At 35.2% G+C, this 17,721-nt stretch overlaps 1 protein-coding gene across 1 annotated transcript in view; it reads left to right on the top strand.

The window, feature by feature from the left end:
• The window catches only part of MTMR2 (myotubularin related protein 2), a 95,899-nt gene that overhangs the window by 33,391 nt on the left and 44,787 nt on the right, over positions 1-17,721 (top strand). Inside the window, exon 2 of the mRNA XM_044666237.1 lies at positions 4,321-4,426. Within this exon, the coding sequence (XP_044522172.1) occupies positions 4,321-4,426 (106 nt within the window). The remainder of the gene's footprint in view (positions 1-4,320; positions 4,427-17,721) is intronic.

Here is a 17,721-nt window from a genome sequence, read left to right as displayed (position 1 = left end):
CATCAGTTATGGTTGGATCTGATATGAATTACAGATCAAATTGTTTGTTTATGGCTCTCTACAGAGGGCCTATTTGATCTTAAAGGTAATAGAGCCATCGGAGTTAATTGAATAAAGGGGTGTCATGGTCAGGCTTAAATTTTAGGAAATTCACTTTCAGTTTTATGGAGGAGGAGTTTGAGAATGGGGAGATGTAAGGCAGAGTATGCAATTAGAAGACTATTGGAGCAGCCAGGTGGCTCAGTGGATAGAGGACCAGGCCTGGAGATGGAAGATCCTGGGTTCAAATGTGGCCTCTGACCCTTCTTAGCTTTGTGGCCCTAGATAAATCACTTATCCCCAGCTGCCTAGTCCTTAATGATCTTCTGCCATGGAACTAGTACTTTATATGAATTCTAAGACAGAAGGTAAGGGTTTTATTTTTTCTAAAGGCTATTTTAATAGTCCAAGCAAAAAGTAATAAAAGCCTGAACTTATTGCAAGTAGTGTGAAGGGAATGAATGTAAGAGATGTAGAGAAAGAAACAACATTTAATAACTGTTTTGAAATGTGACCTGAGAGTGAAGAGTCAGAGATGAAGAGGTTGTGAACCTGGGTGACGGGAAGGATGATGCCCTAAGCAAGTAATAGAAAAGTTTAGAAGAAAGGGTGGATTTGGGGAAAAAGATAACGAATGAGTTGTTTTGGACATGCTTAGTTTGAGAAATCTATAGCACTTTTAGTTGGAAATGTTGATGATGTGTGGTACTAGTGCTCAGAAAGACAGAGTAGGACTGGATAAATAGGTCTGGGACTCATCTGCCAAGAACTGATAATTAAACCCATTGGAGCTGATGAGATATTACTAATAATTATGCTAATAATAGTGTACATTTATATAGTATTTTAAAGTTTGCTTAGCACTTCACATGTTAATTTGATCCTCACAAGAACCTTGAGGAACAGGTGTAATCATTCCTATTTTACAGTTGAGGAAACTGGACAGAGAGTTTAAGTGACTTGTCTAGGTCCAAACGGTTTGAAGTAGGATATAAATTCAGATCTTTCTGATTCATAAGTCTAGCTTTCTTTCTATTATGTTACCTAGCTGTCTCACAAAGTGAGAGTATAGAAAGGAAAGAGAAGAGAGCGGAGGACAGAACTTTGGAGGACACCCACAGTTAGTAAGTGTGATTACTCCGTGGATGAAGACCAAGCAAAGGAGACTTAAAAGGGACAATAAGTCAGATAGGGAGACAACCAAGAGAGAGCGTAGTCACTAATATTTAGAGCAGACAGTATATAGAAGTAGGTGATCTTTCTCTCCTGGCTACACTACTTAGACTTCTGACTGACTTCACTCTCCTTCTGGGAAAATCTCATCATGATTGGAAGATGGAGCCATGAACTCTCAAGCCTCCATTTAAGGAGGGAGATCAACTCAGAACATTTCATATCTATTATTAATCAACCCCCGGTGGGACCTGAAAGGTATACCCTTCCACTGACCTGAAGGATCCTGCCTGGGCACTGTTATAAAGGAGGGAGGTGTTACAACATCTAACTAGGTGGCAAGACTCAGGTGATCTTGCACTAGCCACATATCTGAACTACCACTACTGTCACCCAATTAAGAGTGGTAGTATTCAGTTTACCCTCTCCTATATTTATAACACTTGATTGTACTACTTTGGAACTATTCTGATTTTTTTACCCCAACCCTGTTTTGCTGAATATTCCTCAGTCTCCTTCCACCCCATTTTAGCTTCCTTTTGTTTGTTGTCTTCTTCCAGTAGATTGTAAAGCCACAGAGTACTGAGACTGTCTTTCTTTTTTGTGTTTGTATCCCCAACACTTAAGACAGTGCCTCGTGCCTAGTAGATGATTAAATATATATATGGATTGATTGATTGACAAATGTAACAGAGAAGTCAGCATGAAGTTTAAGAAAATGCTTTTAGATTTGGCAAATAGATCATTGGTAAGGTGATGGAGTAGAAGGAAGATCTAAATCCCCATTCTTGAAACAACTATTCCATCAGAGTTCTAAGAAGAATGCTTGACCAAGTAGCCATCAGGAAATTGAAGGAGAAACTACAGTGTGTATCTTTTTAGCTCAAGATCACACATTTGACCTGTAAGCAAGTGACCAGGGCAGGAACTGTGGAACTGGGATGGTAGGATCATGGTAGTACCCATGGTTTCAGTACCCAGTTGCAATACCCAGATTTGATCAGAAATTTATTCCCAAGCCCAGATGAAGAACTCTAGGTCCCAAAGAGGTAGAGAATGTAGATTTAGTATCTAGAGCTCAGATATAGGCTAGCAGAGATCCTCAGAGCTAATTTGAATTGCAGCCTCTGACCAAGGCAAGAATGTACACTCAGAATCCAGAACCCAGAGCTAGTTCAGCAGTGCAGAGTCTACCAGAACAGATCATGCATATTGTAAGGATGGATTTTTGTGCAGAGGTGATGGAACCAGGGTTCTCCCAGAGGCTGGGATTGTAGACTTAGATCCCACATCTCCTAGTTGGTTCAGCAAATTTGGGATGCCCATAGCAAAACCTCTGGAAAGATTTACTAAACCAAAACAGATAAAGAATTATTATGAAGCCAAAGATAGCCAAGACTCAAACCCTAAAGAGGAGTATAACTTTAAAATACCTATAAAAAAGGCTGAAAGAAAAATCAGCTTGCCCACAAGATCAATTAAATTCTTAGAAAAAATGATGCAGTGGTTAAAAATGAGTTAAAATGGTATTATACATAAAAAGTAACAGAGAAAGAATTCAAAAGAAATAAGAAAGCTATGAAGAGAGTAGCAATTTAGCAGCTTAGCTTAAAAGAGGTACAAAACCATATAGACTTATTGAAAATTAGAATAGTCCAGACACAAGTTGATAATTGTATGAGATTGCAATAAATATTAAAGCAAAATTTAAAAATTGAACAAAAAGAAGAAAATGTAAGGCATCTCTTATTAAGAATATCTTAGCTAGAAAACAGACATTACAGAGATAATTTCAGAATCATTGGACTATCTGAAAACATGTCCAAAACATAGATAAGAAATAATGAATGAATTGGGTATGGCAATATATACTTGTAATCTCTATTACTAGGGGAGACTGACACTTGAGTTTGAGGTTTCTGAGTTGCAATAGGGCTAAAATTGTTGAGATATCCTTAGTAAGTCTGGCAGAAGAATGATAAATCCTTTGGATCAGAGGTTGCCTAAGGAAGGGCAGGTTGGTCCAGAGCAGTTAAAGCTTCTGTGCTTATCTTTATTGGGATTGGGCTCATTGAAACATAATAAAATCATTCACAGGCACTCTATCTTATGACTCAAAGTATGACCCTTGTTAACATTATAGTTTTCTCAATTGTGGACATTTTCATTGGTGGCTGCCCTTGTGCCTAGAACTCTGTTCCTCCTCATTTCCACATCCTGACTTCCTTACCTTTCTTTAAATCTTAGCTAAAATCTCCTCTTATTGGAAACCTTTCCTAATTCACCCAAATCTTACCACCTTCTTTCTGAGATTATTGCTAATTTATCTGCTATATCTCTGTCTGTATCTTTTTTATCCTTAGATGTTTACATTTTGTCTCTCCAATTAGGTTGTGAATTCCTTGAGAGCAGATGCTTTAAAAAAAACTTTTCTTTGTATCCTCAGCACTTAGCACAGTGCCTGACACATAGTAGTCATTTAATAAATGATTTTTGACTTCTTTGAAGTGACTTAAAGATTAGAGGGAAAGCAGAGGGCTGATAATATTAGCACTAGTGGTAGGAAAAGATGGGCGATGGACTTGGTGAGAAGAGTCATTCCTAGAGTAAAAAGGAAATAGTGGAACTGGTGTAGTGAAGTGATTCCATGATCAGAAGGTAGTATATAGTCTTCAGATTATTTGTACTTATTTAAAGGAGATATTATCTTGAAAAATCTATTCTTTAAAAAATAATAATTTACTTATACCTAATTTCCTTCTCAATTGGGGGTAGTTCTTGAAACTGACTGAAATAAGTATAGGGTTTGGAGTGTCAGAAAGAAGAATGAATATTATGACAGAGATATGTGGTTATTGGAATATTATGACAGAGATTATAGAACAGCCTGAGGAAAGAAATGAAATAAATGTGATAGAAGTTATAGTGTCTTGACAAGAACTGAGTAAAGGGACTTTGTTGGGAGACACTGAAGGAAACAGAAAAATAGATAAGGTGAGACTATATGATGGGATTGGAAAGAGTATTTTAGAGTTTTCATATATTAGAAATATTGTATTACCTATAATTTATACTTCTTTCAAAATCTCTCTTTTTTAAATTTTATAGTGCCTCTACCTCTCATTCGGACCATTCAGCACATATAAAATCAGCTTCTGTCATATCTTCGGATTCTATTTCAACTTCTGCAGACAACTTTTCTCCAGACTTGAGGGTATGTACTCTTATTTTTTAAAGTGATGATCAGTTAGCTTAAGTTGATCAGTTTTTGATAACTATACTCTTATAAGCTTAAATTTAACATTTAAGCCAGAGGGATCAAATTTACTATCTGGATATGGCCTGCAAAACTACCCAGTGTAGCCCAAACCAGATTGAAATGTAAACAATACAAATATAATACATATACACTGGCCTAAGCAACTTGCCAGAAAGATGAAAAGAGAGGAAGACTAAGAAAAGTTCATTAAATTTGACAATTAAAACATCATTCCTTCTAACTTCATTTCATTTGAATGATAAGGTAAGAAGCCAGTTTGCAGAGGATTTAGAAGAGGAAGAAGAAGCACTAAAATTAGATACCTTTTTTCAAAGATTTTTATTGAGGAAGAAAGGAGAAAGATTGGGATAGTATATCTGACAGGCTGCTGAGATAGAGTGAAGATTTTTTAGGATATTTTTTAAATTTTTATTTAATTTATTAATTTATAATATTTCTCCATGGTTATAGGATTCATGTCCTATCCCTTCCCTCTTTCCACCCCTTCCCTTAGCCCACACACAATTCCACTGGGTTTTACATGTGTCATTGATCAAGACCAATTTCCATATTATTGATATTTGCATTAGGGTGTTCATTTTGAGTCAATATCTTTAATTATATCCCCATCCACCCATGTGATCAGGCAGTTTTTTTTTCTTCTGTGTTTTTACTTCCACATTCCTTCCTCTGAATGTGAATAGCGTTCTTTCTTATAATTCCCTCAGTGTTGACCTGGATCATTACATTGCTATTAGTAGAGAAGTCCATTACATTCGATTTTTACCACAGTGTATCCACCTCTTGTCAAGATCTATTTATCATCTCTGATAATCTGATAAGGACGGCTTAGTTGATGAGGAAGTAAGGGGCACAGGAGACAATCTTGACTGTTAACTCATAGTTGCTTCTTCGAAGTGCCATTGAGTCACAAATTTATTATATATGAAAATTCAAACTCCCTTTCACCCAAAAGCACAGAGAGAGATTTCCCACAGCAGTGCAGAGCTGCATTTTTAACATAGACAATACAATAGTCTTAGAAGCTTCAAGGTGAAGATAAGAACCAGGCTGAACCTTCAGCTTCATGATTATCAGCAAGCTAAGTCTGAGAATACTTTTCTCCAGGGCAAAATGCCCCTGCTAAACTAAGGTTTCAGCCTTGGGTTCCCAAGCAGCTGCATTTCTGACCTAAAGGGAAGAATGTTAACCTCTTGACTACTGGTTTGCTAAGAGCTTAAACCTTTTCAATAAGGCTGCAATACTTTTCAACAAGAAAGGGTGTGGATCACAAAAGGGGTCAAAAGAGGAGTCTCAGATTTTTATCTATTCTCTTATTGGCTTCCCACAGTCTCTGTATACAATGTTCTCCTGGTTCTGCTGCTTTCACTCTGCATCAATTCCTGGAGGTTCCAGTTCACATGAAATTCCTCCAGTTCGCACAATAGTATTTCATCACCAACAAATACTGCAATTTGTCAGCCATTCCCCAATTGAAGGGCATACCCTCGTTTTCCACTTTTTTGCCACCACAAAGAGCACAGCTATAAATATTTTTGTACAAGTCTTTTTTCTTATTATCTCTTTGGGGTATAAACCCAGCAGTGGTATGGCTAGATCAAAGGGCAGGCAATCTTTTAGAGCTCTTTAGGTATAGTTCCATATTGCCATCCAGAATGGTTGGATCAGTTCACAACTCCACCAACAATGCATTAATGTCCCAATTTTGCCACATCCCCTCCAACATTCATTACTCTCCTTTGCTGTCATTTTAGCCAATCTGCTAGGTGTGAGGTGGTACTTCAAAGTGGTTTTAATTTGCATTTCTCTAATTATTAAAGATTTAGAGCACTTTTTCATGTGCTTATTGATAGTTTTGATTTCTTTATCTGAAATTGCCTGTTATGTCCCTTGCCCATTTATCAGTTGGGGAATGGGCTTGATTTTTTATACAATTGATTTAGCTTCTTATAAATTTGAGTAATTAGACCTTTGTCAGAGATTTTTGTTCTAAAGATTTTTTTCCCTAATTTGTTGCTTCCCTTCTAATTTTGGTTGCATTGGTTTTGTTTGTACAAAACCTTTTTAATTTAATGTAATCAAAATTATTTGTTGTACATTTTGTAATTTTTTTCTAACTCTTGCTTGGCTTTAAAATCTTTCCTTTCCCAAAGATCTGACAAATATATTCTTCTGTGACAAATATACTCTTCTGTGTTCACCTAATTTGCTTATAATTTCCTTCTTTATATTCAAGTCATTCACCCATTCTGAGTTTATCTTGGTATAGGGTGTGTTTTAGGATATTTTTTAGGATTTTTTAAGAATAGGGGAAACTTGTATTGTAAAGATTAAAAGTGGTTGCCACAATGTAAAGGGGAAAAAATTATGGTTTGGGTGGACTGAATATAAAAAGGAGTGGTCGTCTAGAATTGAATAAATATCAATTAATTCTAAAATGATTTTTAGCAATTTATTTATAAAATATAGGAGAGAGTCAAAGTAGAGAAATAAGAAGAGGGTAGAGTAAGAGATCTAGCTTAACAAACTAGATTATGTGTTCAAGTCTTGGCTTTACTCTGGCAGGGCTCCAGAGGCCCAGCCAGAGAGCCTAAAAGTCAATTAACAAGGGTTTTAGCCACGAGGTCTCTTCCCAATCAAGGGCCCCTCTGGAGGCTAGTACCTCCAAGGAAGCTAAGGGAGTCAGCCTTTTTCACTCACTGCATGTAGTTTTAAGGGAGAGATTTAAGAACGGTCTCACCAAGTCCAAGGTCCCAGCCAGAGCTCCTCTAGGTCCAGTTCCAGACCAAAGAGAGAGAAGAACTGACTCACAGGAAGTTGTAACTCCCTTTTAAAGGTGTTTCTTTTGTGTCACTTCCTGTGCATTCCTCCCATTTTAAGTGTATCAATCAAAACAAAGGCTTTGGGGGAAAGTATGGGCATTCAACAAAATTGAAGATTTCTAAGTTTTTGCACAAAAGAGACCAGGACTAAATGGAAAGTTTGATACCCAACCACAAAAATCAAGAGAAACATGAAAAGGTAAATAAGAAAACAGAAGGAAAAGAAAGAAAACTCATAATTTTTTAAATTTGACTCTTTAAGGGCTTAAATAAGATCTAATTATCTGTATTACTATGTGGAGAAATGCTATGTATAATTCTCTGTAGTGAACTCTATTCACTATTATAATATTCACTATTATAGCAACCAGAAGAATAATTCATAGGGAGAGGACAGGATACTAAAAGATCTAAGATGACAAAGGGGGTGGGAAAGAGGGGGGGGGGAATAGTAGGGGACACCAAGAAAAATCTGAGTAAATAAGAAAAATAGGATATTCTATTAAACACAAAGAGGGCATGGGAAGGGGAGGGGATAAATACTATTATAAGAAGGAGAGGAAGAGAGCATTAAGAGGTAATAATCAAACCTTACTCTCAGTGTAATCAACCCGGAGAGGGAAGAGTAGCTTTATTATCCATTCGGATAAGAAACTCTATCTAACCCTACTGAGAAAGTCAGAAGGGATAAACCAAAGGGAGCAGGAGAGTGGGGAGGTCAAAAAAGGGAGGAGAGAAGAAGGGGGAGGGAACTCATTAGGCCTTTAAAAAACAAAAAGAGGGGAATAACAAGGGAGGGGGCAGAAAGGGAAGTCAATCAAGGGAGGGGATAAGGGATACCAGCTCAAAGCAAACCACTGGTTTAAAAGAAAATAGTGTAAGAAGAAGGGGTGGGTCTAGGGGAGGATACAAAAATGTCTGTGAATGCACAACTGATAATTGTAACTGAATGTGAATGGGATGAACTCGCTCATAAAATGGAAGCAAATAGTAGAATGGATCAGAAACCAAAATCCTACCATATGTTATACAAGAAACACATATGAGGCGGGTAAACATACACAAGTTTAAGGTTAAGGGCTTGAACAAAATCTTTTGGGCATCAAATGAGAAAAAGAAGGCAGGAGTGGCTATTATGATCTCTGACAAAGCCAAAGTTAAAATAGATATGATTAAAAAAGACAGGGAAGGTCATTACATCCTGATTAAAGGCAGTATAAACAATGAGGAAATAACACTGCTCAGTATATATGCACCAAGTGGTATAGCATCCAAATTCATAAAGGAGAAACTGGCAGAGCTCAAGAAGGAAATAGATAGTAAAACCATAATAGTGGGAGATCTAAATATTCCTCTGTCAGATCTAGATAAATCAAACCAAAAAATAAATAAGAAAGAGGTAAGAGAGGTGAATGAAGTCCTAGAAAAATTAGATTTAATTGATATGTGGAGAAAAACAAATAGGGACAAAAAGGAATACACCTTCTGTTCAGCTGCACATGGTACATTCACAAAGATTGACCATGTAATAGGGCATAGAATCATTGCAAACAAATGCAAAAGAGCAGATATAATAAATGTAACCTTCTCAGATCATAATGCAATAAAAATAATAATTAGTAAGGGCACCTGGACAGGCAAATCAAAAACCAATTGGAAATTAAACAATATGATTCTCCAAAACCAATTTGTCAAAGAAGAAATCATAGAAACAATCAACAATTTCATTGAAGAGAATGACAATGATGAGACATCCTAGCAAACTCTGTGGGATGCAGCCAAGGCAGTACTCAGGGGGAAATTTATATCCTTGAGTGCATATATTAACAAATTAAGGAAGGCAGAGATCAATGCAACTCAAAAAATTAGAAAGCGAACAAATAAAAAACCCCCAGATGAAAACTAAATTAGAAATACTAAAAATTAAGGGAGAAATTAATAAAATTGAAAGTAAAAGAACTATTGAATTAATAAATAAGACTAGACGCTGGTATTTTGAAAAAACAGATAAAATAGATAAAGTACTGGTCAATCTAATAAGAAAAAGGAAAGAAGAAAACCAAATTGACAGTATTAAAGATGAAAAGGGAGTCCTCACCTCTAATGAAGGGGAAATTAAGGCAATCATTAACTATTTCACCCAATTATATGGCAACAAATATAACAATTTAGGAGATATGGATGAATATTTACAAAAATATAAATTGCCTAGATTAACAGCAGAAGAAATAGAATACCTAAATAATCCCATATCAGAAATAGAAATTGAACAAGCCATCAAAGAACTCCCTAAGAAAAAAATCACCAGGACCTGATGCATTCACAAGTGAATTCTATCAGACATTCAAAGAGCAACTAATCCCAATACTATACAAATTATTTGATATGATAAGCAAAGAAGGAGTCCTACCAAATTCCTTTTATGACACAAATATGGTACTGATTCCAAAGCCAGGGAGATCAAAAACAGAGAAAGAAAACTACAGACCAATCTCCCTAATGAACATAGATGCAAAAATCTTAAATAGAATATTAGCAAAGAGACTCCAGCAAGTAATTAAGAAGATCATCACCATGATCAGGTGGGATTTATACCAGAAATGTAAGGATGGTTCAACATTAGGAAAACCATCCACATAATTGACCATATCAACAGTCTAACAAACAAAAATCACATGATTATCTCAATAGATGCTGAAAAAGCCTTTGACAAAATATAGCATCCATTCCTATTGAAAACACTGAAAAGTATAGGAATAGAAGGACCCTTCCTAAAAATAATAAACAGTATATACCTAAAACCATCAACAAGCATTATATGCAATGGGGATAAATTAGAAGCCTTCCCAATAAGATCAGGAGTAAAACAAGGATGCCCATTATCACCTCTATTATTCAACATAGTACTAGAAACACTAGTAATAGCAATTAGAGAAGAAAAAGAAATTGAAGGTATCAAAATAGGCAATGAGGAGACTAAGCTATCACTCTTTGCAGATGATATGATGATCTACTTAAAAAATCCTAGAGAATCAACTAAGAAGCTGGTAGAAATAACCAACAACTTTAGCAAAGTTGCAGGATACAAAATAAATGCACATAAATCATCAGCATTTCTATATATTTCCAACTCATTAGAGCAACAAGAGGTAGAAAGAGAAACACCATTTAAAATCACCCTAGACAATATAAAATACTTGGGAATCTATCTATCAAAACAAACACAGCTATTATATGAAAACAACTACAAAATACTTTCCAAACAAATAAAACTGGAGCTCAACAATTGGAAAGCCATTAATTGTTCATGGATAGGACGAGCTAACATAATAAAAATGACAATTCTACCCAAATTAATTTACCTATTTAGCGCCATACCTATCAAATTACCAAAAATTTCTTTACTGAATTAGGAAAAACTATAACAAATTTCATTTGGAATAACAAAAGATCAAGAATATCAAGGGAAATAATGAAAAAAATGTGAAGGAAGGGGGCCTAGCAGTACCAGATATTAAACTATACTATAAAGCAGCAGTCATCAAAACAATATGGTACTGGCTAAGAGATAGAAGGGAGGATCAGTGGAATAGACTTGGGGTTAACGACGTCAGCAAGACAGTGTATGATAAACCCAGAGCCCAGTTTTGGGACATCAATCCACTATTTGACAAAAACTGCTGGGAAATTTGGAAAACAATATGGGAGAGATTAGGTTTAGATCAACATCTCACACCCTATACCAAGATAAATTCAGAATGGGTGAATGACTTCAATATAAAGAGGGAAACTATAAATAAGTTAAGTGAACACAAAATAGTATACCTGTCAGATCTCTGGGAAAGGAAAGATTTTAAAACCAAGAAAGAGTTAGAGAAAATTACAAAATGTAAATTAAATGGTTTTGATTATATTAAGCTAAAAAGCTTTTGTACAAACAAAAACAATGTAGTCAAAATCAGAAGGGAAACAACAAATTGGGAAAAAAACTTTATAACAAAAAACTCTGACAAGGGTCTAATCACTCAAATATACAAGGAGTTAAATCAATTGTATAAAAAATCAAGCCATTCCCCAATTGAAAAATGGGCAAGAGACATGAATAGGCAATTTTCAGGTAAAGAACTCAAAAGTATCAATAAGTACATGAGAAAGTGTTCTAAATCTCTAATAATTAGAGAAATGCAAATCAAAACAGCTCTGAGGTATCACCTCACACCTAGCAGATTGGCTATAGTGAAAGAAGGGGAGAGTAATGAAAGTTGGAGGGGATGTGGCAAAATTGGGACATTAATGCATTGCTGGTGGAGTTGTGAACTGATCCAACCATTCTGGGTGGCGATTTGGAACTATGCTCAAAGGGCTATAAAAGAATGGCTGCCCTTTGATCCAGCCATTGTTGGGTTTGTACCCCAAAGAGATCATAGATAAACAGACTTGTACGAAAATATTTATAGCTGTGCTTTTTGTGGTGGCAAAGAACTGGAAAAGGAGGGTATGTCCTTCAATTGGGGAATGGCTGAACAAATTGCGGTATATGCTGGTGATGGAATACTATTGTACTAAAAGGAATAATAAACTGGAGGAGTTCCAGGTGAACTGGAAAGACCTCCAGGAACTGATGCAGAGTGAAAGGAGCAGAGCCAGAAGAACACTGTACACAGAGACTGATGTACTATGGTAAAATCGAATATAATGGACTTCTATACGAGCAGCAATGTAATGACACAAGACAGCTCTGAGGGATTTATGGTAAAGAACGCTACCCACATTCAGAGGAAGGACTGCAAGAGAGGAAACATAGAAGATAAACAATTGCTTGAACGCATGGGTTGAGGCTGACATGATTGGGGATATGGACTCGAAATGACCACACCAATGCAACTAAAAACAATTTGGAAATAGGCCCTGAACAAGGACACATGTTATAACCAGTGGAAATGTGCGTTGGCCATGGGTGGGAGGAGAGCGGGGGGGGGGGGGGGGAGGTGTGTGTGAAGGGGAAAGTAGGGGAATGAAGCATGTAACCATGTTAAAAATGAATATTAATAAATGTTTAAAAAAAAAAAGGCTTTGCTTAGGATTGCTTGGGGGCAGTCAGTCAATTCTGATTTGTCACCCACTCTTGCACACATGGGTCACAGACTTCCACACTTGAGAATTAAGTGGTGGTGTTTATACTTTTGGTGATTAAATCTTGAAATAGGCAGGGTAGGATTAATTTCATCTTCACAGTATACTGTAGAAATAAGTAGGTAAGGAAAGACAAGAGGAGAGTGGTGGGGGGTGATAGTGGGAACATTTTGATGGAATATTCTAAGTAGAATATGGGTTTAACAAGTAAGTACATCAAAGTTTCTAAGTTTTATCCACATTTTGTTAATAGGGAAGTCTAATGCTACATTGTTCAGAAGGTTTTTCTGTGCCTTTTTTTAATGTCAGCAGGACGTTATTCATCTTTGTTTTCTATATGACAGCGAATACAATCCTTTCCAATGTTTTTTTTTTAATGAATAGATTAAATATAAGATTATAATGTTTTCATATGCTATATTAGACCTAACATTAATGGGTAGGAATCCCTTTTTAAAATATAAGAAAACATTTTAAAATCCTACCATTCCTTCAAAACTTCAGTGAGTACAAACTTTTGAAAAGCATGTCACATTTTTATTAAGGCCATCTATCAGGTTTTCTGATTGTGTACAAGACATCTTATCAAAAGGTTGATGTTTTAAATAGTTGATAAAGAATTTTCTATTTATAGGATTTCTACAGTATACTGTATCCACAGGGACAAAGTACTATTAGTATAGGTTGTTGACTATAGCAAAGGCTTGCTTATTAGTCTTTTGTTGAACTGGATGTTAAAGTGCTATTAGGGTACTAATTAAAATAGAATGTTACCCACGTTGCAGGTTTCTTCTGGCTAGCTTATTTTGCTATTGAAAGAAGTCTTATACAGATAGGTGATAGTAAATGTGTTTTTGAAAAGACAGGCAAATCAAATTATAATACATTGAATTGCATTTTCCCATTGTCCATTTAAGCATTTAAAAATGATTTTTCTATTGCTCAAGGAAAATATTACTTATCAGTTTTGTGAATTTGTACTTAAGACTTTCCTAAGGTCCTTTTACAGTTACAGTTTGGGGTCAGTATATATGTCTTCTTTCATGGCCAAACTACAATTCCTTTTGTGCTTATTCTTTAAATCTATCATTTAGGAGAAATGGAAACTTATATAATTGCATTTATTTTAATTTATTTTCCTTTCTTGGGCATTTCTGCTTAAAATCAGGCTTCTAAAAGCTTCATAAAAATGTATTCCTTCTTTTTAAAAAACTTGGGCCTTGGTCTTAATTGCAGTATGCTTTCCAATATGCTTGGTAAAAAACTAAAGTCAGTCAACCAAGCAACATTTTTTTTTTTTTACTTTGTAAGGTCTATAATTCAGTTCCTATACCATTATTTTGTGTAGAATTCAGAATCAAATGGAAATGGCAGTCTCTTACATCCTTTTCTCCTTTATTCTAGATTGGTCTGCTTGATCTCACAAATTAGAGATTTGATAAATAGTGAAACACTTTGGGTTTTGTTCTTAACCATCTGCCCCTGTTTTAAAATACTTAATAGAATTCAGCCAGACAGGGTACTCGTCAAAAGCTGTCTTATATTTTGCATATTTTCTCTAGAAAGCAAAGGCCAGATTAAATTGGATCATTTCTTTGAGTGTATGCTAATGGACAAGGTAGAGGGATGTTTTAAAGAATCATTATGTAAATTTAGTTAGAAACTTCAGTATGATTCAGAGATTTTAGCTTTTAAAGAAAAAGGAAAGATAGTAATTGGCTTTCTGACTGTGAAATGGCTAAATTTTCATTCATTGCTTAAAATCTTTTTAACCTCTAAGCTTCCATTTTATAATGTTTGTACTATTGGAAGTAAAAATAGTAGAAAATGTGATAATAAAATTGTTTAAGTTGAATATATTTGATATACACTGTTTATTTCAAAATACAAGTAAACTCATGCTTATCCTCAATATTGAATATGTTTCTTTTCTGTTCAAATGCTTCTCAATCTAACAACTTTTTGTAATGCTCCCTTTATGACACGTTAAAATTAGTTTATGTCATGTGAACAATCCAGTTATAAGTTTGTGCAGAAGTATGTAGAGAATAAGGATCTCTCAAAACCAAATCATTACAAGGAAATTAAATGACAGTCATTGCTAAAGTAATAACTTTCATTTAAGTGGAAAACATAAAAGATAGTGTTTGTCTTGATAAGGTTTTAATTTGACATTTCTTTGTGGATGTGTTCTAATCGATGTGATCCTTTATGTATGAGACTTTATGTATGAGAATCTCACCAAGTGTATTTAAGAAAGAATTTTAAAATTGTAATCACTTTAACTGTATAAAATGGTATTATTGTTGACAGACATATCAAACAATATAATGTGAATGGAATTGAATTGAGTAGTTAAGAATATCCTCAGTCTTAGCATCATAAGATCATAGAATGAGAGTCCAAAAGGAACTGAGGCCACCAAGTCACCTTTACATTTTATAGAAAAACTGATGGCCAAGAAAGTTAATAACTTGATCAAGGTCTAATAGGCAATAGTGATCAGAGAAGGTAATGTTTCATATTTGAGGGAAATATCAAATATCAGTCAATCAACAAGAGTTTTTTTAAACCTTTACTTTCTGTCTTAGAATCAAGTATTGGTTCCATGGTAGAAGAGTGGTAAGAGATAGGCAATGGAGGTTAAGTGACTTGCCCAGGATCACACAGCTAGGAAGTGTCTGAGGTCAGATTTAAATCTAGGACCTCCCTTCTCTAGGCCTGGTTCTTAATCCACTGAGCCACCCAGGTGCCCTCAATCAGCAAGAGTTTATTAGATGCCTGCTACATGTCAGACTCTGTTTTAGGTACTGGGGTACAAAGACAATGAATGAAATAATCTCTACTCTCAAGGAGCTTACCTTCTAAAGGGAGAACAAGTATATATATATAAATATTTAGGGGGCAGCTAAGTAGCTCATTGGATAGAGAGCCAGACCTGGAGTCAGGAGGACCTGGGTTTAAATATGGCCTCAGACACTTCCTAGCAGTGTGACCCTGGACAAGTCACTTAAATCCAGTTGCCTACCCCTTCTTGCTCTTTTGCCTTGGAATTGATACCTAGTATCAATTCTAAAATGAAAGGTTAGGGCTTAAAATCTTTTTAAAAAGAATATTTTTTGAATAAATAATGTATAAATACAAAGTAATTAAGTAGAAGGAAGTTTGAGAGAGGAAGGACACTAGATATGTCATTGTGTATTTATCTTCTCAGTCTGTGAACAGGTTAATTATTTTATAAATATCTTGAATGGTACACTAGAGTATATACACAGTTTGCAGAGGAATCATAGAAAGAGTTTATGAAATGCAATAGATAAATGGGATCAGGAATCCTTCCCTGGAGGCATTTGTACACTAGGTGATTTATAAAATAGACTATTACTTTTTACAAAAATTATTTTTAATTTTATTTTTAAATACTTGTAGATTTGTGCAGAAACAATTCTGAGCTGCTGTAAATGGGATAACATATTTATCTTTCTTATGTATACCTGCCAAAATTTTCAGATAGGAAGAGATGGAAGCTTTTTGGTTACAAATTCTGTCTGAAAAAATGTGAGAAACCTGACAACTGTGACAAAGATAACATATTATAGTTTGTCTAAACTGATCCTAGATCAAGACTAGAACTGCATATTGCTATATTGAGATGAGGTCTACCTCATAGGCACTCAGTTTATGATGAACCCATGGATTGGAGAATGGTTTCAAAAAGTATGGTATGTTTATGTAATAGAGTATTATTGTGCAGTTAGAAATGATAAACATGAAAAATTTAGAGAAACGTGGTAAGATTTGCATGAAGTGTTGCGGAACAAATCTAAATGAATAATATATATGTGTGTATCTATATCTATACGTATATAGATATAGATACACACACACACACACACACACATATATATATATATATATATATATATAAATAAATAATGACTGAAACAATGTAAATAAAAAATTACTAAAGGGAAATTTAACTTTAAATAAATGAAAAACCAGTGATGGCTCCCAGAGAATAGATAATGAAACAAACCTCATTGCAGAGGAGACTGCTAGGACAGAATAGTATATTCATTGTCAGATAAGAATTCTATATGGATTGTTTTTGCTTAATTGCTTTCTTTGTCACCTGGGAAAGACCATTCTAGGGAGAGTGGCTATGCAATTACTTTGATATAAAGATAAAAGGCATGAATGATATATATTAAAAAATAAAATGAGAAGTTGAACAATGAAACTAAAGAATAGTTCTTTTGATTCCATTGCTATTATTTAATTCGTTAGATTGTGATCCTGTGAGGGCAGATCTTTTATTTCTTTTTGTAAACCCAATACTTAGCCCAGTGCCTGGCACATAGTAGGCACTAAATGTTTACTGATTGATTAACTGATTCAGAATTGTTATTAACCTGGGAGGGAACTCCAGGTATAGATAATTCTATCACTTATGCAAATAGGAAGCTTGTCTATAAAGTTTTAAAGACTGTTCTTTGGGTAGGAGAGCCTTCTTGGCACAACGATTATGACAGGACTAATCTTGGAAATTTTAAGTCTAGGTGCAAGACATTTTACTTCTCAATGATCTTTCAGAAGACTCTTTGAAACCATAAAGTGAAGATAAACTTCCTATTTGCATAAATGAGATTTTTTTTATCCCTGTCCACTATAGAGTAGAGCTTTGAGTCCAGACTCAGGAATAGTTGAGTTCAAATTCAGACTCAGACATTTACTAGTTGTGTGACCTTAGGCTAGTCATTTAACCTCCAATCACCTATATCTCCCTTTATCCCTTCTTTAACTAAGATTACCCACTTCTTTATAACTGTAAAAGTGAAATTTGGGAAATGTATCAAACTACATTTCCCGTGGTCCAACGGGTTTCCGTTTCCGGTTTTTGGGCTTGGGAAGGCTTACGTCTTGACGCGGGGAAGGGTTTAAATCTCCTGGGTTAGGAGGAAGTGGTCTCTTTTTTGCGAGTAGGCGCTTCCAGGAAACAGGAGACAGTAATGGAGGCGGCAGTTTTGAATGCTTACAAGCGTGTGGTCTAATGATTTTATCTTAAATCAGCATGGCTTTAATTAAATTACTAATTTATATAAATAAATATAGCAGCCTTTATCATTTTTAATATTTATAATTTGGCAACCACGAAGGGACTGAATCTTTTGTTAATGCTATAAGGGGTTTAGTAATTTCCCCATAGCAAGGGATCCATTGTCTGCAGAAACCTGTTGCTCCTAGGATTGCTCTTAAGTGTTTTTTAGTGGTAGG

Source organism: Gracilinanus agilis, chromosome 3 (genome assembly GCF_016433145.1).
Source record: "Gracilinanus agilis isolate LMUSP501 chromosome 3, AgileGrace, whole genome shotgun sequence".
In the NCBI taxonomy this organism is placed as follows: domain Eukaryota; kingdom Metazoa; phylum Chordata; class Mammalia; order Didelphimorphia; family Didelphidae; genus Gracilinanus; species Gracilinanus agilis.
This window is presented reverse-complemented; position numbering and strand designations above follow the sequence as displayed.